Source organism: Elgaria multicarinata, chromosome 3, assembly GCF_023053635.1.
Source record: "Elgaria multicarinata webbii isolate HBS135686 ecotype San Diego chromosome 3, rElgMul1.1.pri, whole genome shotgun sequence".
Classification (NCBI taxonomy): domain Eukaryota; kingdom Metazoa; phylum Chordata; class Lepidosauria; order Squamata; family Anguidae; genus Elgaria; species Elgaria multicarinata.
Genome location: NC_086173.1, coordinates 97,533,044 through 97,555,511, shown reverse-complemented (window position 1 = coordinate 97,555,511; position 22,468 = coordinate 97,533,044). Strand labels below are relative to the sequence as shown.

The window sequence follows — 22,468 nt, the reverse complement described above, 5'->3', positions numbered from 1 at the left end:
CTGCTAGGACAGTTTCGCTTTCCTGTGCTGACAGGCTGTGTCCCCATCAGCTTGTTGTTTTTCGGGCTCCTTCTGTTCCTGCAGCATTTCTGCCTGAGCATGCCCTGCTACCTTGCTTGCATCTGTTCAGTTCCTTTCCCTGAGGGCTCCTTGTGGTGGGTGCCAATACATCTCTTTGGCTTCAGCTCTTGATGCTCTGGACGATACAGTGACAGAATCCTTTAGGGAAAGCTTTGCTCCAGCGTTGGAGAGCTTACAGCGCCCTGAGCTGTAGGTGTCTGTGGGGCTGTGCTTTCTCAGAAGGAGGGAGTCTCTCTCCAAACCCCATTTTAAGCTGTGGTTTTGGTTTCCATAGTGACACTTCCTGTGGTAGAGAAAAGAGGTAGTGAGTGCAGCACTGTGAGCGTGGCAGGCAGCTGCACTCCTTCTTTCTCTCCTTGCCGGGGATGCTCTGAGGGCCGTGCTGCAGCCTCAGGGAGGGGCTTCTCCTAGGCTGATGGTCCTGGGTTTCTGCTGTACCTGTGACAGCAGCACGAGGCATGCTGGGAAAACCCAAACACCTGGGCGTCCAAAATGGCCGAATGGTGAGTGAGTACACTTACAGCTGCTACTGGGGGGAATGGCAAGGCCAGAGAGTGCTGAGGCTGAGGGAAAGGTTCTTTCTGCTTTCTTCTGTCCCTGGATAAAGGATGCTCCAAGAAAGCAGCCTCTCCTGATCTTGGCATTTGGAGGCTGGGGTGCTGGCTTGTTCAGGAAGGTCAGCGTTCACTGCCTTTCTCCTTACAGGACATCTAGGCCAGCAGCAACTTTCAGGGTGCCTTTCCCTTGCACAGGTACCAAGATCTAGGAAGATTAGTGAGAAGTGCTAAGCTCAGCTGTAATGTTGCCGTAATGGGGAGGTTGAGATATTTTCATGTTGTTTGTGCCTGATTGCTGTTAACTTCATTGTCCCACCCTATTCTTTGTAACTTGCAGGAGAGGGCACTGAGAAAATTGTTTGTGTGTAGCTGGGCTGGGCAGGATCCTCGAGTGACTCCCCCCAGGGATTGTTTTTGTCACATTGAGCGTGAGGGTTTCTGTGGCCTGTGAAATCACGGTGCCTTTCAGAGACTCCAGCTTGCACTGAGCCATCTGCTGTGAGCAGAGGGCAACGGGGCTGGCGTGAGAGCCTCTGATATCATGTTGCACAACTCAGCATGACTGGCAGCCGCCAAAGGCAAGGAAGGTCTGTAATCAGTTGAGATGCAAGCTTACAAAAATGGTGTGCAGGAGCCCTTGTGTCATGAAAAAAAAAACACCCCAAAAGCCAGGATAGATTCGGGGAGAAATGACAGATGGTTGTACTTGGACCCCCGTGGTGGACAAGCAGGATTCTGTTTAGCCTGATTGGTGGCTTGGAAAGTGGGTGTCGCCTTTGTTTGCATTGGATAGGAAGAAGGTGAGACCCAAATCATTCCTGTGCGGGATCAGCTTGTAGGAGCCTTTGGAGATCTAATCTCTGCAGTGTGGTTCATGGACAGAGTCTGTTTGATTGTGGTCACAACATGAAGCTCTCCCTAATAGTTCTGATCATATCAGGAATTTCAGATAGATGCCCTGGAGACTGTGGGGCTGTCTATACATTCTGGAAGCCCTGAGGTGGCTCCATGTCGATTAAACGACACAGCAGCCACCTCAAAGCCACCACAGGGCTTTTCAGAGAAGCTCTGTGTTTCCAAAGTAGGGGCTTACCCCGACATTTCAGGATGGAGTGAGGCGAACATGACACTTAGAATCATAGAATAGCAGAGTTGGAAGGAGCCTACAAGGCCATCGAGTCCAACTCCCTGCTCAATGCAGGAATCCACCCTAAAGCATCCCCGACAGATGCTTGTCCAGCTGCCTCTTGAAGGCCTCTAGTGTGGGAGAGCCCACAACCTCCCTAGGTAACTGATTCCATTGTCGCACTGCTCTAACAGTCAGGAAGTTTTTCCTGATGTCCAGCTGGAATCTGGCTTCCTTTAACTTGAGTCCATTATTCCGTGTCCTGCACTCTGGGAGGATCGAGAAGAGATCCTGGCCCTCCTCTGTGTGACAACCTTTTAAGTATTTGAAGAGTGCTATCATGTCTCCCCTCAATCTCCTCTTCTCCAGGCTAAACATGCCCAGTTCTTTCAGCCGTCTAGCCTTGCTCCATCCTCAATGCAGAGGTGTTTCTTGGCAGATGGCGAGCCCGGTTGCTGGAAACCCCACACTTTTGCTGTGTGTTGGGATTGGCCACCCCCACCCCGACACAGCAAAAGTGTGGGGTTTTGCTTATTGCAGCAGCAACCCACTGCCATATAGGCAGCTGCTGTGTGCCTTGGGTATTTCCCCTTACAATGTAAAATTAGATCAGATTCTGCTCTGTTGTAGTAGAGCCAGCTATGGGTTTTCTAGGGAGGAATGGCTGCTCAGGCTCTAATATGGAAGTTATTTCCCTGTTGATTCTAGAAGGAACCTCTAGCCAATGGGCCAAATCTGGACTACCTGGAATGCCAATTCAGCCCCCTGATATTCCACAGATGGCCACACACCTTCTTCTTGGCCCCACCCCATTTTTCTCAACCGCCAGCTTTTGTGCTGCAGTTTCTCCATCCACCCCATTCTGAAAGGTTGAAATGCCTCTCCTCAGCAGTAAAAGCTTTAAGCTACAATATATTAGTACTTTTGGTCCCATCCGTTTTGGTTTTGGGTCCACCAACCACTGGGATGCAACTCCCGAGAGCTCCTCCAAGATTGAATTTGGCTCTCAGATTGAAAGATGTTCAACAGTCCTACATTAGAAGGACCAAAGTGTCAAACATGTCCCATCTCATGGCTTCCATTAGTCCTTTTCAGGGCTGTATAACCTGAAATAGCCAGACCGAGGTATTTGTATTAGGAATCTTGTACATGCCAGTGTGGTGACTTGGGCAAATGACATTCACCAGCACCCTCACATCAACCAGTATGGGATTTGTTTGACTAGGTTGTGTGGCACTATGGCAAGATTAATGTCTGTGGTCATAAGAGACTCTATTCTTTGTCTATGACATTTCGCTACTATCTTTGTACAAGAGAGTAATTTTGAGCTACAGATTCCATTGGACCTGGGTAATCCAGTCTGAGGTGGACCTGGGATTATGAACTAACGTCTCTGGCTCAGTTCGGACAACATCTTAGTCAATGGTGGGTCTAGAACTTCACTGTGAAGTTGTTACACCGTTGCATGGAGTTTTCCTGCCAGACAACACATTTCACGGTGGAGAAACATGTTGTGTGGCGGGAAAACTCCACGTAATGGTGGAGCCTTTTGGAAAACACTCTATCCACACTATGCAGAGGAGAGCTCCTGCACAACCATTGTGTTGTGTATTAGGCTCCATGGAGTTTTCTGTTGCGTTGAGTTGACTTTTCCCATTGGCTACAGAGTTCCCTGGCAAGAGTGGTGAAAGGAGTGACTGCTGCTCTAAGAGAGTTGGCGGGATTTTGCTTTGCAGCAATGGCTGATGGGATACCATCAACAGGACCAGGGGAGGAGAAAGGGTGGAGGAACTGTCAATCAAATGTCACAATGGATTTTAATCAGCTCCACGGTAGCCCACAGTTACACAACAGTGGAGTTAGAACACGTTGTGTGGGGAGTACCCTCTAAAAATTCAACTGTTGAGTGGAGTTTTCACATGGCGTTGACTAACATGTTGTCTGAACTGAGCCTCTGATTTACTTTTCCTTAAAGGCAGCTGAGACAAGATGGGGGCCCTTGGACCAGGCACCATCAAAGAGTACTTCCCTCAGTGAATCCATCATTGTTACCAGCTGCCATAGCTCCTCATCCAGTTTCTCATCATCACAACCACTTGTTTGCTTGGCAGGCAGAGAAATGGTGAGCAAGCAGGCACTGTTCCTCCTCCTCACCACCACCACCACCACCATTGCCTGGGCCAGAGCAAGAGGCTGGTGAACAAACAGGTTGCAATGGTGGAGAGGAGGAGTTTTGACCCTCAGCAGGCACTCTACTGTGCCTACTCTTGACGCCAGCCCTAACTCTATTCTTGCCTACCAATGACATAGCTGCTTTCCCATCCATCTTACACTGCTAGGAGGAGGAGGTGGTTTTGGCTACTGTAAACTTTTATAGTAGCATGGGAGATAGGATGAGGCACAGCGTGGCACTTTTCCTGAGCCTGGGACCTTTATTATAGCAGTTGTCCTGTACTTGCATCTGTGTGTAGCCAAAATGCCCTGTGATGGTGTCTGGCACTGGGGCAGAGACTCCATCCATCCAGGGTACTGCTCCTCCTGAATTGTGTCCATATCCCAAAGAATGCTTTGAACACTCTCATCCTTCTTTTGCAGGGCCTGGCTGTGTCAGATGGGGGTAAGTAGGGCTTGTGTCTTGGGTGTGTGTGTTGGAGTTATGGGGTCAAAGGCCTGGTTATGGCTGCAGGATTTGCTGGCTAACAGGAGGTGTGCAGGGTGTGAAGGTTGCTCAACTCAATAAGGAACAGAAATGCCTGATCACAGGTCACAGTAACTCAGTTTAGCAATTTCAACTACTCAAAACAGTGTTCTGCTTCTAGATGGTGAAGGAAATTTTGCCCAAAATATCCCAGGATGTATCACAGAACATAGACTGGGCACTTCCAGCCCCAATACATATTGGTACGCTCTGGTGCAGGACATGGGCAAAGCGAGCCGTACCATTTAATTTTTGTGAACCGCCCAGAGAGCTTCGGATCTTGAGCAGTATAGAAATGTAATAATAAATAAATAAATAAATAAGACAAAGAGGCCACTGTTACAGCTGGCAGATTCTGGGGGACAGAGAATGGGAGAAATGAACTGAAAACCCGTGAATGCCAACTTTGCAGCCCCAAAGCCAACCTGTTTCCCTCAGGTGTGGGGCAAGATGCTTCCTCATTGCTATTGTCAAAGGAAGATTCAATTGCCAGTCCAGTTGGTTTCCGTGGATTTGGGTAGTTGGGCAGCTTGTCCATTGCCTCAGGCAGCAAAATGTTTGGGGCCGGCCCTGGCCTTGGGCATTGCCAATTTGGGCAAACCCTGACTCACAGCATTACTCCAGCTATTGGGCCTGGGAAGGATCTGAAATCTCTCTCTGTTCCACAGAGTTAAACAGCTCTGGGCCCCGAGGCAGTAATAACAGTGTGAACAGTCTGCCAAGCACCCAAAGTGTCACTCATTCCCTGGGGCAGTCCGTTGCCCGCTGGGCTGAGTCCTTTGAGACGTTGCTGCAGGACCGACTTGGTGTCACCTACTTCACAGTGAGTTCCATCCCCTACTTTTGTTAGTCCTGATCTCCCTCTGCACGTTCTTTGTCTTGCACTGTTTCACTTTATTTGGCTCCACTTTTTGCTGGCAGCCAGTTCTTCTCCCGTCTCTCTGGCTCCTCCAGCTCCTCCAGCTATCTGCTGCATCCGAGGTTTTATCTCTAGCTACCTTTGGCTATATTGCCTGGTTATCCTGCACTGTTGGCAAAGATGATCATTAAACCTGACTCAATGCTGCCTGTGCACATGGAGTACCTCTCAGCTGTCCCAGAGCATGAAATGGTGAGAGTTCTGGGACAGCGGGGGATCATCTTCATCTCTATCCCCCTCTTTTCAGGAGTTCCTGAAGAAGGAGTTTAGTGCCGAGAATGTATATTTCTGGCAAGCCTGTGAACGGTTCCAGCAGATCCCAGCTAGCAGCACCCAACAGGTAAGAGGATTTCTAGGGGTAGACTAAAAGCTTCATCCCACGTACCTGTTTCCCTCGAATTATCCCCTACAGTGCTAAGCTGTCGGCGCTGTTGTTGTTGTTGCTACCGGGCGGCTAGATCCTTTGCATACCAGGAAATGTGTTTAAGGGGGGAAATGTAAAAAAATCATTAAAAATCAACACATGACCCAATCTGATTCAAATTTGGTATGCTTAAAGATCTCTTTAATATCTATTACTGTACCAATTTTGATGTCTTTATCTTTAAATCTTACGCAGATGTAAGCATTTGTTTAATTTTTCTTCAAATCCTGCTCCTGCGCCCCAGTGGCCACTCGGATGATACGCTCGAAAACTAGTATCAAAATACAGCGAGTCTTTTGCCTTTATAGCACAATTAAAGCAGGGTGCATGGCAGTACTTCACAATAAAAGCAGATTATAAGATGGAAAACTTCAGAGTCCTTTGCACCCAATTTGCAGTGATTGCACAGTATAATGCTGGTGTGATAAAGCTCTAAGAGGGGTGGGGAATAGACTCTACTTCTGCATTAAGAGGGGGAATATACAACTTGGGTCAGTTTGGTGCCAATTTCTCCAAACTGGATTATTCACTTTCTCTGTTTTCCATCATGGGATTTAGAAAGGGATTTATATAGTGAAGGCTGAGATTTTCAGGGAGCTACATCCTGTACAAGTAGCAAGATTGCAGGCAGTGCATTTTTCACTTGTCAGAATCCCCATTGCCTGGGTTTTGAGAAGGGTGTGTGTGACTGGTTTCAGACGACATGATAAACCACGATGGGTTAAATAATCCACAGTGGGCTATTTAACCCACTATGGGTTAATGTGTTGTGTGGTGGGATTTTTTTAAACCACCATGCAAATAACCAACAATGTGCAGAGTGGGTTATTTAAACCACTGTTGGTTATCGTGCTGTATGGAGGGGCACTGCTGGTTATTTTTGATGGCTACACAGTTGCTAGGCAAGAGCAGTCAAAGTTTGCTGCTGTCACTGTACTTGAGCTGGAAGAACTCTATTTTCAGCAGGAAAGAATGATAGGATACAAGCGGGAGGAGGAGGGAGGGTGGGGGAGAAGTTAGTCAATACACCATGGATTAATAATCCACTCACAGTTACTTATAACCAACTCATGGTTGGTTATTTCTCTGATTGTGTGGGGAGTACTCACAAAGTAACCAACAGCGAGTTGACTATTAACCCATCCTTGACCATCGTAGCATCTGAACGTGGCCCCTGAGTGATAGGGACATGCCAAGAAGTGTTAGAATGACTCCTGGCTTCCCAGGTCACACAGAGCAGGACTCTGTATACCAGGGGTGTGCAGTCTCTTTCAACCCAGGGGCTGAGTTCATTTTAGGAAAAGGAGTCACTTTCTATTGGTGGGCAGGGCCAAAGGAAGAAGGTGCAAGGCCAAAATGCCAGCCTAGGTTAGCTTGTAGGTCACAGTGCCAGTACCTAAAGCCTTACGAGAGGCCTTTCAACCTCTTGGAATGGGGAAAAATGGCAAAGGCTCGGAAACAGGGAAACTATTGGGGGGGAGGGGCCAGTGGGAGTGGTCATCCAGGAAATACTGGAGGGCTGGATTGGAATTTTAGGAGGAGCAGATTTGGCCTGCAAGCTTGAGGTTAAACACCCCCTGCTGTGTATGCTGAAATAAAAAGAAAAAGAAGAGAATTCTGCACTCAGGAAATCCAATTTCTTCCCCAAGAAAAGACAGATTTGGAAATCCATATCCATTATGGAAATTTGCCTATTTTGCCTATTTTACACATTTACCCTGCTTTTGCAAGTCACAGGGTAGGTCCAGGGGTGCACTGCAATGAACCCCCTCCCAATTGATGTCCAGAAATCCTACTGAGCCTGTCTCTAGCTTTGGAGAGTTTACCCACACATTTTCAAACCTTACCTGTCATATGAACTAGAAGCTTGATTATTGTTTAAAAAGGCAAGGTTTTCAGAATATGGAATTTTGCACCCAAATTAATAGCAATTTCATATTTTTCTGTTGCTTGGTTAGAACCATTGAATGCGCACAACCCTGTGAGAGGAATAGAGGGACCCAGCTTGCTCTCCTCTTCTACCTTACACTTAGGAGGCTGGTGTGTGTGTGTGTGTGTGTGTGTGTGTGTGTGTGTGTGTGTGTGCGTGCAACACAGACAGCAGCAGCATGAGCTACTTTTGCTTCTGGTCTGCAGCAAGACCAGGACTCTCATGCCACATGCTTTCTCCGTAGCTGGCCCGGGAGGCTCGGTGCATCTATGACGAGTTCCTGTCAAGCCATTCAATGAACCCCGTCAACATTGACAGGCAGGCCTGGATTGGTGAGGAGATGTTGGCCACACCCACCCCTGATATGTTTAATGTCCAGCAACTCCAGGTAAGAACAGTCTACCTCAGCTAAGTTATGTTGTGTGTGTGTATATGTGTGTGTAAGAGAATGGACATGGCAGGAATGGGAAGCTTGAGACACCACCTGCTCTTCCAATTACTAGGAACATTGGAAGCTGACTTATACAGTGTCAGACCACTGGTCCATCTAGCCCAGTATTGTTGACACTGACTGGCGGCAATGGCTCTCCAGGGTTTCAGGCAAGTTTTCCCCCCAGCCCTACCTGGAGATGTCGGGGATTGAACTTGGGACCTTCTGCATGCAAAGCAGGAGCTTTACCACTGAGTCATGGTCCTTTCATTAATTTGGAGCATTTTTTTTTACTATCTCCATTGTTTACTATCTCTTTGCTATTGGGTGAAGCCACCAGAGGTGCTGAAATCCATGTCCTGGAGGGATATCTAGTGCAGGGACAGTGATGGCAGTTGATTAACCCAATGCTTCTCACTTCAGATCTTCAACCTGATGAAATTTGACAGCTATGCCCGCTTTGTCAAGTCTCCGCTGTATCAGGCATGCGCAAGGGCTGAGAGCCAAGGACAGCCTTTGCCAGAACTGAGGCCCCACTCTCAGAGTGGCAGCCCCCCAACTGAACATGGCAAGGTACAAGGCCTCCCCTTCCACCCTGGGTGTAGGGTGGCATTTGGGGAACTTATAGGGTGCCCGTTTCCCTCTTCCCCTCCTGACCAGGTCCAGCATGCCTTGAGATGACCCCTCCCCACTCTCACTGGCTTTCCTCTAGAAAACAAAACTAAAGGCAGGGAAATCACTTCCACTCGGTGTGGAGGTAGCAGGCAACTTGGCCGGTCGGAGCCCTCGGAGATCCTTCCGGAAAGGAGACCGGAGGGAACGTCCCTGGGGAGGTGAGTTCAAAGCTGAATGTTGAGGTACAATTATTGTGCAGTTGATTTGGGGGACGGCACTAGGGGGTGATTAATGATTGGTCTACGGCCAAAGGTCATGTATCCTCCAAACATCTGACCTAGCCTGCTGACTCTCTGTCCTAGAGGAGAGAAATGGCAGTGAGGGTCCACCCCAGTGGCGTGAGTCTCAAGGCTCTTTGAATTCCTCGGCTAGCCTGGACCTGGGCTTCCTGTCATCTTGCGCAACCAACAGCCCTCAGACCGAGGTGAGTGCCTGAGGAACTTGTTTTGCCAGGAGGTTCAGGGCTGTGGGAGTGAAGCTATATGCTACCCATGTTTGTATGGTCATGCTCCCTTTGCTGCATTTTGGGCGCTTGGCTCTTGCTTGACGCTGTGCCGTGACTGTCGCACCAGGGGCGCTATCCGGCCTCCACACGATCTATAATGGGCTATGACTGTGCAGTGTGGAGGAGTGCTCTTCAGTGTGGAATTCTCTGTGACTTGCTAGTGAGAGCACACTGGTATTTTAGCTGCTGCTGTCTCGCCCCCCCCTCCAACGGACGCCCACCCCTGAAACTGTTGAAAAGATGTTGCTTACACCACCAGCTGGTGGGGAGGCATTCCCCCACCCTCTAAATACAGGGGCCAATCAAAAGAGAGCAGAGAGTGAAGTTATCCCGGGGGAGAGGATTGGTAGCAGGAGAGGACTGCTAGCAGGAGCCAAGAAGAGCTCAGGAAGTGTGCGCCTGTGTGTGTCTGTGTGTTTGCCAGCTGTGACGGGGCTTTGAATATGGCCGTGAGGCTGCCAGATCTGTTACTTTCAAGGTCTTTCTGGAAGAAAGCTATGTCTTGGGAGCAAAAGGTCTGGTGGTTCCTTCTGAATCTGAAAAGGGTATATGTGTGTGTGTGTGTATGTACCTGATGTCGGTAAAGTAGCACGTGCACAAAGAACCAAGCACTGTTCTTGCATCACCAACTCCAGGCGTAGGGAAGAACATATAAATAGAGCCACCCACAGAAAGGGAGAGCTCTTGGAGATGAAAGCAAGCAATAATCATCTCTGCCTGCCTAGCTAACAATTCTACACATTACACAGAAAGAGAAGAGGTAGTTTGGGGCGGTAGAATTCTGGACTCTTGTAATTGTGGAAGGGAATATATATCCATATAGATCCACATATTGGATGAAGATCATAGAATCATAGAATCATAGAATAGCAGAGTTGGAAGGGGCCTACAAGGCCATCGAGTCCGTGCATGTAATAAAGCTACCATACCATCAGAGAGATACTGGAATGAATTCACTCAATGAAACAGAGTGGGAGTAGAATCAGGACGGCCAGAAGGAAGGAATTCTTCACAGAATGCATATTTGCCTTGAAATTCACTGCCCCAGATATGCTGATGTACCCTGGCTTTTAAAGGGGATTAGCTAAATTTCAGTGGGGTCCTATGTCTACTCAGAAGCAAGTCCCATTGCATTTAGTGGAGCTTACCCTCAGGTAAATGGGTATAGGATTATATCTTTTATTTGTGTCTTTTAACTGCAGTCAGACAGAACTTCCATTTGCTGTGGCAGTATATCTCTCCATACTATTTGCTGGGGAGCACCAGTGGGGGAGGGCTGTTGCCCTCATGTTCTCCTTATGGGCTTCCCCAAACAATCTGGTTGGCTCTTATCCCTGGGAACAGAGTGCTGGGCTAGGTAGACCTATGGTTGGATCTAACATGCCTTCTCTTAAGTTAAACTCTTTCCACTGATGTGCTAGTTTCCTACATGGAGGAAGGTTAAAAATAAAAAACCATGGGGGAACATTTAAAAAATGTCCCTCACTTGTTACCTGCAACTGTATAGCTTAGAATTCCACTACCTCATTCCCCATAGTGTGTAGAGCAACCGAGAGCTGCTCTTTTCACACATGCTATTTTCCCTAAATAGGTAGAGGGAAACCATGTGACTATTATATATGAAATTCATGTTAATGTCTTCTTTTGTTACATTTCAGATATGTAAGTTTGGATGCCTCAACTCACACTTATTTAATGGCCCTTAGCCTTAGGACCCTGATGTGAACCCTGACCTCTCAGCCTAGCAGGCTAGCCAGCCGAAGATTGAAAGCTTAGGAGTTCATAAGCAATGCTGAATGTTTTACATTCTTTCCCCTCCAGAACCACAGGAAGAGCCTGACTGGCCCAGAATCTGACACTCAGAACCAGCCCATCAAATACTGTTGTATTTATCTGCCTGATGGGACTGCCTCTCTGGCCCCAGTACGCCCTGGCCTCACCGTCCAGGACATGCTGGCCGGAATTTGCCAGCGCCGTGGCCTACACCTGCCTGATGTCAAAATCTATCTTGTGGGGAATGAAAAGGTAGGCCCTGGTTATTACAGAGAAAAGGGAAGAATCCCTGGAAGGATACCACTTCGGGGATTTAAGAAGAAGGGGAGGTGCTATGTGAGCCCTTCTTCTATGTAAAGTTTAGACCACAGGACATCTCTAATCTATCTCAGTGGGCAAAGTCGTCCAGTTGGGGGTAGCACAGTGGCTTCAAGTGGGAACAATGAGTTCAGAAGTACTCCACTGAAATTTCACTGCAGCTCCAACTCACTTTCAGCAAGCCAATATTCTCTCAGCCTCAAACCACCACCACCACTACCCCGAGTGTGACATTTGCCTACCTTATAAGGTTGTTGTAAGGATTACTGAGATAGAATCATAGAATCGTAGAATAGTAGAGTTGGAAGGGGCCTATAAGGCCATTGAGTCCAACCCCCTGCTCAATGCAGGAATCCACCTTCAAGCATACCTGACAGATAATGAATGTGCAGTGCTTTGATAAACCGATAAAAATTAGTCTTTCTGTTATAACTCCTTGATAGCAGAAGAGCTATCAAGGAGCAATAGGGTATTTATTTATTTATTTATTGCATTTCTATACCGCCCAATAGCCGAAGCTCTCTGGGCGGTTTACAAAATTATATAAAATACAATATAAAAGCACAATCAAGATAAAAACAGCAGCAGTGCAAAAATACAAATTTAAAATACAAATTTAAAACAGCAAAGTTAAAATTAATTTATTTGAGAGAACGCCTTCTTCCTTACCAGTCTGCCCAGTCACTGAAGTCATCTGACGCTCCTGATGGTTCTGCATGGGCCTGGAGTCCACTTGGAGTAGAGCTTTTCAGCGTATTGGCTCCCTCTCTGTGAAACTCCCTGCCAGCTGATGTCAGGCAGGCACCAATGTTACTTTGTTTTCAATGCCTGCTGAAGACATGCTTATTTTTTTAAAAAAACGTTTCCTGCTCTTTTTCTCTTTTTATTATTCCCCATTCAAGAACCTTGCTAGATATAGCGCAGTCTATACATTTTGTAAATGAATAAAATAAATAAATATTTACTAGTAGCCTGGATTCTATATTTCTTACTGTCACCCAATACAAATTCCCCTCTCACAAAAATAAATGCCAACCTGGCCTGTGGTCCCATCTCTACATTGTGACCAGCCACAAATCATGAGCTCTCACAGGGCTCCTTCTCCGGTGATTTCTGTGGTATCGAACTAGCTTCCCATGCTGCTGTGGGAGGCATCTGTATGCCAAAACCATTGGAAGGGAAAGGGCAGTGGCAGAGTCTTTCTCTCCCAAGTATTGCCTGGCCAGGAAAGAGGGCAACACTTGGGTTGGAAAGACAATGGAACCAGTTACCTAGGGAAGTTGTGGGCTCTCCCACCCTAGAGGCCTTCAAGAGGTAGCTGGACAACCACCTGTCAGGTATGCTTTAAGGTGGATTCCTGCATTGAGCAGGGGGTTGGAATCGATGGCCTTGTAGGCCCTTTCCAACTCTACTATTCTATGATTCTATGACTCATGTGACTGCCACTGGCCATCTGGGGACACCCAGGGAAAGGAATCTTGAAAGATTAGCAGACATTGTTGAAGAATGAGGAATGCTGGAAGATGCTGATGTTGCAATGATACATGTGTTGCGACATGTGAAAAATAACGTGGGTGTACAGTACATAAACTCGGGTTGGGAGGTGATTCATACCCAATCATAAAAATGTAACCAATACAGTGTAATCTAGGAAAAGCCCTTTGTCATTAGGATAGTTTTTTCACATAACATGATGCTTTTAATGCAATATTTATTTATTTTTATTTATAGTATTATTCATTTGTGACATTTGTGTCCCACCTTTTCCTCCAAGGAGCCCAAGGCAGCACACATGACCCTCCTCCTCTTCCTTTTATCCTTACAACAACCCTGTGAGGTAGGTTAGGCTGAGTGTCCATGACTGGCCCAAAGTCACCCAGTGAGCATCATGGCTGAGTGGGGACTAGAAACTGGGTCTCTCCAGTCCCAGTCCAACACTCTAACCACTACACCACGTGGGATATTTTTAAAGCTATCTTCCCAGAATTGTATCCCTGGTCTCTTTCACTTTCCAATGGTACCACCCCTGTATAGGTGTGACCTTATTCTATAGTTTTGCAATTCCTTCATAATCACCATGCAAATCTGTGCAGATGTGCACGAAGCAGTGCATCCGTGTTCTTTCCGCTGCATTAATATGTTTGCCTTTCCTTGATTTCTCACAGAAGCCGTTGGCACTGAACCAGGAGAGCTTAGTCCTGATGGATCAGGAGGTGAAGCTGGAGACCAGGATCAGCTTTGAGTGAGTGAGATCTCTAATTGCCTTGCCTGCTCTGGGTTCACCCATGAAGCCCTTTAACCAGCAAGCAGAAACTTTGCTTCATCCTTCTCAGCATGGGGCCAGCATATCTGCCCCAACAGGGCAGACCATCTGCATCTGCAAAATGGAAACAAACAAAAAACTTCTCTGTCTTTGTGACTTTTCTGGGACTATGTATGGTCCAGTGGGGCTTGTTGCTGATCATGCCATTCACTGCATTAAGGCTGGTTTGAGTCTCTCATACTCCAATTTGTTACTGGTGGCTGAGTAGATTTGGAGTTTGCAAGCAGACAGTACATGAGGTCTGTGCTTCTCTTGGAAATGTCCACACACCGCCACTGTCTTGGGGACATTGAAATGTCATTATCTAAGACAGGGTGGGCAAAACATGGCCTGCAGGCTGCATGCATACACACACACACACACACACACACACACACACACACACACACACACACAGAGCGGGGTTTTTTGTAGTTCCCTCCCCCTCCCCATTACGCCACTAACATGCCACTGAATGTCGGCATTGTGTGGTGGTGAAGAAAAAAGTCTCATTTTTGCTTTAAAACAAAGCACACACAAGGGAGACATTCCGGGAGTGCAATTTTGCATTTGTCCCCCACGCACATTGTTTTAAAGTGTTTTAAAGGCTTTTCCCTCACCACCAAAATTCAGCGGCAATTCAGCAGTGGTGTGTGTGGGGGGGGCCCTGGTGGATTTGGGGGGGGAGAGAAATTGCCCCCCAGATTTCCCCTGAAGTTGCTCATCCTTTATCTAAGCCACTACAAACTTAGGTCAGGGCTCACAGTCCCACAGCAGTCTCTGCCTCTCAGATCCCAAGCCACAAGGAAATAATGTTTTTTTTAAAAGAAACTTCACTCATTTGTACCCCATGAGGCTAAGCATTAGGATTTTATTCCAGGAGACCTGCATGAGCATGCTTCTCTCTGCCTCATTTTGCCCATTTTGCTGCGATCCACATGTAGGCCCAATACTGGAAACTGTCATCTTGACCCCTTCCTGTGCTGTTCTCCTATGCTCTTGGTTTTTGTGATTTTGCCTGCGGGAGCCCAGAGCTAGAATCATTGTTTTTCTGACATAAGATGCTAGGAAGGAATTGGGCACTCTTTTATCCTTCATCTGGGGTGGATTAATGGGGTGTAAAACATCTTCAAGCTGCCCTATGCAGTGTGCCACACCCACATCAGGCGTCTTCATGGCGTTTTGGCTCCTTACAGATTGGAAATCACACCTATCAATAAGACAGTGCGCATTCTGGCGAAATCCACGAAGCACCTACGGGAGGCCTTGCAGCCCATCTTGGAGAAGTACGGCCTGGATGTTACACGGGTGCTACTCCGACGGGTGAGAGCGGTCTGGGAAGAAGTGAAATAAGATGGGTAAATGAAGCCAGGGTGCTGAGTGCTACGATCTGTAGAGATGCAATTGCTGGTTGCATTTGAATCTTAGAGATGATACTCCCTGTTGCTCTCAGCATCTCTTGCTCAATGTTAGAGACAATGTTTTTCCTCCTAGTTTCCAGGACAGCGTTATGGGACAAGTAAGGGCAGAGTCCACACTAGTGTTCTATTCCAATTGAACATAGCCATTCAGAGGAAGTTCCCCAGCCTAGAAGGGGACCCCAGGATCGCAGAGCCCATGAATTATTTTGAGGTGACAACAGTACATGGCTGTTCCTGTTCACCCTCTTGTTGAGAGGCCGCCTGCTCTAGCAGCACCTACACAATGTTTGTTTATTTATTTATTTATTTATTACATTTCTATACCGCCCAATAGCTGGAGCTCTCTGGGCTGTTGTCCCAGCCTATGGTCAAAGGACTCTCCACCGTGGCCCTTCCCCCCTCTTAACTCTGCTCTCCTTCTGCAGCCTGGCGAACCCCATGCTCTGAATATGGAAGAGAAGGTGAGCACCGTGGCATCTCAGAAGCTTGTGCTGGAATCAGATGCAGGTATGTGGAGCTCCAAGGCGCCCACGGCCACTCACCTAGGAACATGGCCCCTTGGCCTTGCAAATCCCCCTATGGGTAGCTAGTGGACTGCTGAGCACTGTGCAGTTTGAAACAGGGGAGTGTTTACTGGATAGATCCCAGGGAGGGAGGGGAGGGAAGTGTACATGACTACCTTGCTTTTTGTAACCCCCTCCCTCCCGGGTTGATGTTGGTAAACAGATCATCTTAGCCCCCTAAGGCTGCTCAACGTTGGGTGCAGAATGATGTGCAAGATTGCTCATGGTGAACATTAGAAGAGTCATTTGCCATAAGAGGGCAGTTGCCAAATGGAGAGTCCTCCACATGCAAGACATGCGCTCAGTGCTCTGATAGTTGTCACCATCAACCAAGTTCCCCTGGAGGAAATACTGTACAGTGCTGTGCCCCGCTCCATGTTCACCATGATCACATTCTTAGGGACACTGACCACTGAGGCGGCTAGCTACCTTTTTTCCTGGCAGAGTGCCTGTGCCTTTAACAGCAGTGTGATTATTTATTTATTCATTTATTGCATTTTTATATCACCCAATAGCCGAAGCTCTCTGGGCGGTTCACAAAAATAAGTAGATGTTCATCGGGTGAAGATGTCCTCCAGCAGGAAACAGCAATGATGGGAAAAGATTTGCCTGTCATGCAGCTGTTAAAAGCATGGGAGCCTTGTTTTTTGTTTCTTTTTAAAAGGTGGCAACTTTACTTCTCCCTGCATCCCCATCTCCTAACACACAACTTTCCTCCTTCCAGACACATTGGCAAACTCTGTATTTTCTTCTCTTTGGGAGCACTATCTGCTGAGACATGCAAACCAAGAAGAGTCAATCTATGTTTCCTGAGCTCTGGTTCGAGAGTCTCCAGCTTCTTCCAAGCTGGTTCCTCTCGGAAACCTGGATTCATTCTCTACCTAGTCTTGCTGTTGCATCCGTGCTCTGAGTCCTTAGTTCGAGCCACGCTCCTACTGTTGCCTGGGCTCCAGGTCTGATTCTTGGCTCACCTGATCTTTCAAGATCTAACATCCGTGTGTTTTATTGCAGAGGTGAAACCTGCTGGTGTCAGAAATGCCACAGCAAACTCTTCTTGTGATCAGAGTGAGGTGAGACATGGCCCTGGAGATGTACAGCTGTTCGTAGACAGCACTACTTCACATCACAGCCGAGGGAATCACATAACTAAATGCTTCTACATTTAAACACACACACACACACACACACACACACACACACACACACACACACACACACACACATATCCCTGCATGTAGAAATGCAGATCACAGTGAGGAGAGTTCTGGCCTAGCATTCTTCCTAATAATACTAGCTGTGCAGATAACCTTTTTTTTTAACAGCTATGCAGTCCTCCTCTATTCACTGTAAATTTGTACAGTTCAGGAAAAGTTGCATTGCCTCATTTGTGGCTTATATGCATTAGGCCTATGCCAGGGATGGGGAACCTGAGGCCAGGGGGCTTAATCCAGCCCTGTGAGGCTCCTCATATAGCCATGTCCTCCTTCCCCTGGCCCCACCCCCTTACCCCCAATTACCAGTTATTTGGTGATTTCTCGGCATTTGTGCAGTTTCCCCTCACATTATAAGAGCTTCACACAACCGATTTATTGCATGCTCATGACTGGTCACTCACTGACGTTTGCAGGTCCTTTTCATGATATCATGACACCATCCTTCGATGCCTCTCCCACTGTTTTCAAGTGGAAATCCGCCATGTTATAATCCCCTGAAAATGTGGTAATAAATTGAAATCATGCTATAAAGTAGCACCGTCTGCAGGTGGTAAAATTGAAACGTATCAAGAGGAACCAGCAAAAATAGGGTGGGGGAGTATGTGTATTGTGCCAATCATTAAACCTGTGAAGACTCCAGAAGTCAAAGATCTGGTAAGGATACGGGATTTCTGATACATGTGGAGAAGCCGTAAGAGGTTGAAATGCCACTTAACTGGAAAAAGGGCAGAAAGGGCAATTAAAATGATCAAGGGAATGGAGCATCTTCTGTTTGAGGGAAGGTTACAACACCTGGGATTGTTTAGCTTGGAAAAAAGGAGGCTAAGGGGAGATCTGATAGAGGTGTACAAAATTATGCATGGTCTGGAGAATGTGGATAGGGAGACATTTTTCTCCCTCTCCCATAATACTAGAACCTGGGGTCATCCCACGAAGTTGATTGGTGAGAGATTCAGGACAGATAAAAGGAAGTACTTCTTCACACAGTGCATAGTTAAACTATGGAATTCACTACCACAAGATGGAGTGATGGCCGCCAAATTGGATGGCTTTAAAAGGGGGTTGGATACATTCCTGGAGGCGAAAACTATCAATGGCTACTAGTCCTGGTGGCAATATGCCATCTCTAGGATCGGAGGCAGTAAGATTATATACACCAGTTGCTGGGGAAGATGAATGGGAAGATGCTGTTGCACCCACGTCCTGCTTGTGGGTTTCTTGTGGGCAGCTGGTCGGCCACTGTGTGAACCGAGTGCGGGACTAGATAGACCCTTGGTCTGATCCAGCAGGGCTCTTCTTATGTTCTTAAAGTTTAGTTACTGGCAGTAAGAGATTTAAGCTATAATATGCTGGCACTTGTAATATTTTTTTTGCCACTCTTTTGCCTTCAGGGACACCCATCACGAGCCTCCACATGCTTCTCTGCAACTGAATTCGGCCCTTGGGCTGAAAGAGGTTCCCCATCCCTGGGCTCTGCTGTGGTGCTTGGCTAGGTACTGGTTTTGCCCTTTCCTGGCTCTAACCGTGCCCTCTTCCACTATGGTTGCAGGATGACCTCTCTGCAGAGACAGAGGCTGAGCCACTCCCAGAGATGTCCTGTTCTTTTACCAGGCCTTCCAGGAATAATAAGAACCGGCGCACCTGTGACTTGGAAGGTAAGGGATCTCTGACATTACTTGGAGCCCCAGCCAGAGAGGGAAGGTCAAGGGGATGCTGACAACTAGAGAGTAAGGAATGTGGCCTCAGGGAACCAAACAGAATCCTGTTAATCTGCATACGTTTCTACATGTTAAGTCCTGTGAATGTATGCAGCTGAATGCTATTAGGCTGCTTAGAATGATGGGGCATGATCCAGCCAGTGCTAATTGTTTTTAAGTCCCTTGATTTCAGAATGAGTGCCCCCCCTCTCTAGCACCAGAGAGAACATCTATCAGCTGGGGGAGGGGAGCTGCTTTGTTTTTTAAAGGGGCAAATAGTAGCCTGTCAATCTCTGCATCACAAAAGTTATCCACGCCCTCATTCCCATCCATTTTATGGGGATGCTGCTGTGTTACGTTCAGCTAGGACTTGTGGAACTAACCAACAAAAAATTAGTCTGGATAAGCCAAACATTTTAGCAGACTCTAGGCACATAATACACATCAGAGAATCTACTGGTATTACTACACATTTCCACTGAATGTTGTCAAACTAGACTTGTATTCCCAGGTGCGTCCAGGAGTCTGTGATGATACTTCTGGATCTGCATCTGCATCCCAGAGCCTTCAGAAATTAATAATGATGAGTAGGCTACACTAAGAATATCAAATGCATTTCTTATTTGGAAAAGAAAGAAAATGTCTAATCGGAAACATAATCAGGGAATGTTTAGTGCTTCTCTGCCCAAAGTATTCACAGTCCATATTAGCTGGATAGTCAGGTACCTGCAAATGAGATGGGATAGGGGTGTCCTAAGATGAAAGTACTGTTGTTCAAAGTTTTGCTGGAGGAAAGGATCTTCAGCAGTGCTGGGTGTTCGTCCCATTCGAGTGTGAAGTTTGGAACTCAAGACGTAATTAGGCATCCTGAGAATCTCCGCTTCCCTTTTTTTAAGTTTCTAGTCTTCATGACTACAAAGAGAGCTTCAGAATACATGAGCAATGCTCAGTGGCATTTCAGGAGCCAAGGGGGAGGCTGTGCAAAATTTCCAGTGGCAAGAAGGCAGAAATTTTATACCCCATATAACTCCTTGCCTCTCCCCATATCGCCAAAGTGGGTAGGGAGGCTAAGGCCAGATCCACACCAAGAAGGATATAGCACTATGAAAGAGGTATGAAAGTGGTATATAAGAGGCAGGAGCCACACTTTATAGTGGCTTTATAGTGGTATTGAAGGGCACTGGCAACACTTGGGGCCCATTGACACATACCATATACCACTTTCACACTGCTATATCCTCCTTGGTGTGGCTCCTGCCTCTTATATACCACTTTCATAGTGCTATATCCTGCTTGGTGTAGATCTGGCCTGAGACTAAGAAATGAAGAAAGTTAGAGCAAGGAAGTTTTTGGCTGAGGTGAGGCTTGATGTGGGACACTTTCTAGTTCACACCTTAGCCACTGCACATCAGTTCTTTGGTTTTGAAGAAGGAGTTAAAGATGAAGAAGGAAATGGGTTGATGAATAGGGTGGGGAGGCTGGTCTAGGCTTATTATGATTTTTAAAAACATTGTATCTATATCCTTCCTTTTCTCCAAGAAGTTTAGAGTGTCATACAAAATTATTTCCCCCTTTTACCCCATAGCTATCCTCACAACAACCTTGTGAGGTAGATTGGGCTAAGAGACAGTAACTGGACCAAGATCACCCAGTGAGCTTCATGGCTGAGTAGAGATTTGAACCTGGGGCTCTCCGGTCCTTGTCCAGCACTCTAACCAATACACCACATCAGCTCTAGGAAAGTGGGATGGTAGAAAACATAGATCAGGGGTAGTGAACTTATTTTGGGTGGCAGGGACAGTCGACCCCACCACCAACTTCTCCACAGACCTAACATCCCATGATCTGGACCACAACTTTACTGCATGTGGGCTTCCCCCATTTGGGGGAAAACAGTGCCCGGCAAAGCTGCCCCCAGCCCAGATTCCATGCCCCAGTCAGGACAGCTTCACCTGCCCCATGCCTTCCCTCATTCAAACGACACATGAAGGGGAATTCCGTAAGTGGCGCACAGTGGTGTTCCTGCTATTATTCCCACTAAACTCCAGGCCAGCGGGTGGGAGCTTGGGGAGGCAGCCAGATGGGGCCACAGTCTGTATAGTTAACCTCCCTAGGCTGGAGGTTCCCCATTCCTGGCAGAAAGAGAGGAATGGAAATAGAAGAAAAAATAGAGGTGGCAGAGAGATAAACTCTGCAAAGCAAAAAGAATAAAGGGCAACATAATGGGGAAATGCAAGGGAGGAGAGAGATGCGGCATAGCTAGGTAAGGCTTACAGCACAATCTTACGTGTGTCTACTTAGAAGCAAGTCCCACTGAGTTCACAAAGACTAAGGGTGCAATCCTATGCATGTTTAGACAGGAAAAATGTCCTACAATTCCCAGCATGCCCCAGCCAGGAGTGGTAGGACTTTTTTCTGTCTAAACTTGCATAAGATTGCACCCTGATTCACAGGTATGTATCAGATTGCATCCGTAAGATGGTTTTAATAGTAATTCATCTCCCCAAGGAAGTCTGGGAATTGTAGCTCCTCCTGAGAGGACACTAAGGGCTCTCCAAGAAAGAATTACTAGCACCCTTACCAGGATTCCTTAGCAGAGGCCAATTAAACCGGTATAAAATCGTTATAAATTTTGCTGTATAGGTAAATATGTCACAAGGGTAGAGCAGCAGAAAACTCTGATAGAGCTGTATGTTGGTATTTGTTTGGAGAATGACGGTGTCAAGCTTGGCTAGATCTATAGTGAGTTTCTTCTCTCTTCCCCCGACCCTCCCCAGGACTAGTGGAGCTGCTAAACCGGGTCCAGAGCTGCAGAGTCAATGACCAGCGTGGGCTACTGTCCAAAGAGGATCTAGTGTTGCCCGAGTTTCTCCAGGTACCAGAACAAGATGGCGTTTCCTGCAAGGTCCACTCCTCCTCCGACCCTGTCCCAGAGAAGACGGGCACACATGAGGCCCCTGATGCTGGGCCAGCCTCCATCTCTCAGTGTCTGTCGCAGGAGCGGGCCCAATCTCAGGCTTCTCCTCCTTTAAAGCTGCAAACACGGTGTTCTTCTTCTTCTTCATCATCATCATCGTCAACAACAGCACCGGCTGCTGCTGGGAAACCTTCAGTCATGTGAAACACTCTATGAGCATCCCAACCCCATGTCCTAGCCCCCCTCCAAGAGGTCACATTCCTTGCAGTAAGGCCAGGCCCTTCCTGTTCAATAGCTGTTGTGGTATTATGGTCTGCTTTACACAGGCCCCTCCCCTGGTCTAGGAGTAGGGTTGAGGCCCAGCTAGGTCCCATTCCCAGCTCTAGAGACCCCCAGGCTGTCTTCCAGGAATGGATGGATATCTGTACTCTTGATGTTCTGCCTGACTTTCACACCTGGGACTGCCCATGCTGGCTGGGCAGGGGAACACCAGGGTTGCTCACTTGCTGTACCAGACTGTCGTATGGTGTTGCTCAGTGTTGTAAAACAACTGCCCATGGCTGCTCCGGCGGCAACTGCACCTCTGTGGCTAGTGGTGGTGACGCCTGTATATAGTTTGTAATTTTCAGTCTTTGTAAAATGTAAGATACACTGCAGATGAAGTCACGAGTCTCTGTGTGTTTGTACACATGCGTTTCCAGCTGCGGGTGGAGGGTGTGCATAAATGATGAGCACACCAAGCCATAAGATAGGCACGCTTTTGTCTGTGCACGCAGTTAATTTCAGGAATTCTAGGGACAAAAGTGTTTTGAAATGGACATTTCCTCTTGATGCAAGCCCCCACCCCCAATCCCTTCATGTTTGGTGAGGCAACAGGTGCTTTCATCTTTTATGGAACCCCCCCCCCCGCCTCATTCG

At 47.3% G+C, this 22,468-nt stretch overlaps 1 protein-coding gene across 1 annotated transcript; it reads left to right on the top strand.

The window, feature by feature from the left end:
* Window positions 1-225: 225 nt before the first annotated feature.
* On the top strand, window positions 226-22,212 carry RGS14 (regulator of G protein signaling 14). The gene is made up of 15 exons (XM_063120996.1): window positions 226-584; window positions 4,360-4,381; window positions 5,131-5,285; window positions 5,629-5,721; window positions 7,980-8,123; window positions 8,589-8,738; window positions 8,878-8,998; window positions 9,143-9,264; window positions 11,167-11,370; window positions 13,602-13,678; window positions 14,935-15,061; window positions 15,585-15,666; window positions 16,734-16,792; window positions 18,486-18,591; window positions 21,411-22,212. Exons 1-15 carry the CDS (start codon window positions 540-542, stop codon window positions 21,752-21,754), a joined length of 1,851 nt encoding a protein of 616 aa, XP_062977066.1. The 5' UTR covers window positions 226-539; the 3' UTR covers window positions 21,755-22,212.
* Window positions 22,213-22,468: the final 256 nt, after the last annotated feature.

Excerpts from the sequence above, each read along its gene's own strand:
- RGS14 (XM_063120996.1), top strand. The coding sequence starts at position 540 with ATGCTGGGAAAACCCAAACACCTGGGCGTCCAAAATGGCCGAATG. Across the intron at positions 8,739-8,877 it reads CCCCAACTGAACATGGCAAG|AAAACAAAACTAAAGGCAGG; the intron begins GTACAAGGCCTC and ends GCTTTCCTCTAG. Across the intron at positions 9,265-11,166 it reads CCAACAGCCCTCAGACCGAG|AACCACAGGAAGAGCCTGAC; the intron begins GTGAGTGCCTGA and ends TTTCCCCTCCAG.